Raw genomic sequence first — 1016 nt, 5'->3', positions numbered from 1 at the left:
AACCCTAAACCCTAAACCCTAAACCCTAGAGCATGGATCTGAAACCCTAGACCGTAAACCCTAGCTATTTATGAGCTGTGGTTGCTTCTGTCGTTTTGTCAGGATATAGAAAGGGTTTAGTGTTTAGGGTTTAGGGTGTTTAGTGTTTAGGGTTTAGAGATTCTAGGGTTTAGGGTTTAGAGCTTTTAGGGTTTAGGGTTTAGGGTTTAGGGTTTGCACAGAAAGCCCCACTTTCTTCCGGGTACTCTTCAAACGTTGCTGCAAACACACAGCAGCAGCAGCAGCAACAGCAGCAGCAGCAGCAGCAGCAGCAGCAGCAACGGCAGCAGCAGCAACAGCAGGTGCAGATAGAAATGAAGACAAAGCAGCAGCAGAACCTGCAAGACCCTAACGCAGCAGCAGCAGCAGCAACCTCACCAGCAACAGCAGCAACAGCAGCAGCAACGGCAGCAGGACCAGCAAAAGCAGCAGCAACAACAGCAGCAACAGCAGCACCAGCAACAGCCTCAGCACCAGCAGCAGAAGCAACAGCAGCAACATCAGCAACAACAACAGCAGCAACATCAGCAACAACAACAACAACAACAGCAGCAGCAGCAGCAACAGCAGCAGCAGCAGCAGCAGGAGAGTCTAACGTATGGGTCTTTGTGCTTTTTGCTGCAGTCTCCTCTTGAGGGCTCTAAACAAACTTTGCTGCAGCTCCTTCCCCCCCCTCTCCAATACATCCAGTGCTGCTCACAGCAGCAGCAGCAGCAGCAGCAGCAGCAGCAGCAGCAGCAGCAGCGGCAGCAGTAGAAAAAGCAGCAGCAGAAAAAGCGGAGAGAGCAGCAACAACAGCAGCAGAGAAAAAACAGAAATAGCAACAGGGGCAACAGCAGCAGCAGTAACAGCAGCAACAGCAACAGTAATATAATAAATTCTTTTGTAGAGCAGCAGCAGCAGCAGCAGCAGCTGCTGCTGCTGCTGCTGCTCTTGCTGCTGCAGGGAGAACTCTTTAAACAACCTAGCTTAGGGTT

At 50.9% G+C, this 1016-nt stretch overlaps 1 protein-coding gene across 1 annotated transcript in view; it reads left to right on the top strand.

Moving 5' to 3' along the window:
* Positions 1-795, top strand: part of EMH_0070630 (uncharacterized protein) — a gene marked incomplete at both ends in the record, with an annotated part of 2117 nt that extends 1322 nt beyond the window's left edge. Inside the window, 2 exons of the mRNA XM_013498997.1 lie at positions 222-341; positions 397-795. Coding sequence (XP_013354451.1) covers positions 222-341; positions 397-795 — 519 coding nt within the window. The remainder of the gene's footprint in view (positions 1-221; positions 342-396) is intronic.
* Positions 796-1016: the final 221 nt, after the last annotated feature.

This window comes from Eimeria mitis, genomic scaffold, assembly GCF_000499745.2.
Source record: "Eimeria mitis Houghton genomic scaffold, Emh_scaff3898, whole genome shotgun sequence".
Lineage (NCBI taxonomy): Eukaryota > Apicomplexa > Conoidasida > Eucoccidiorida > Eimeriidae > Eimeria > Eimeria mitis.
This window is presented reverse-complemented; position numbering and strand designations above follow the sequence as displayed.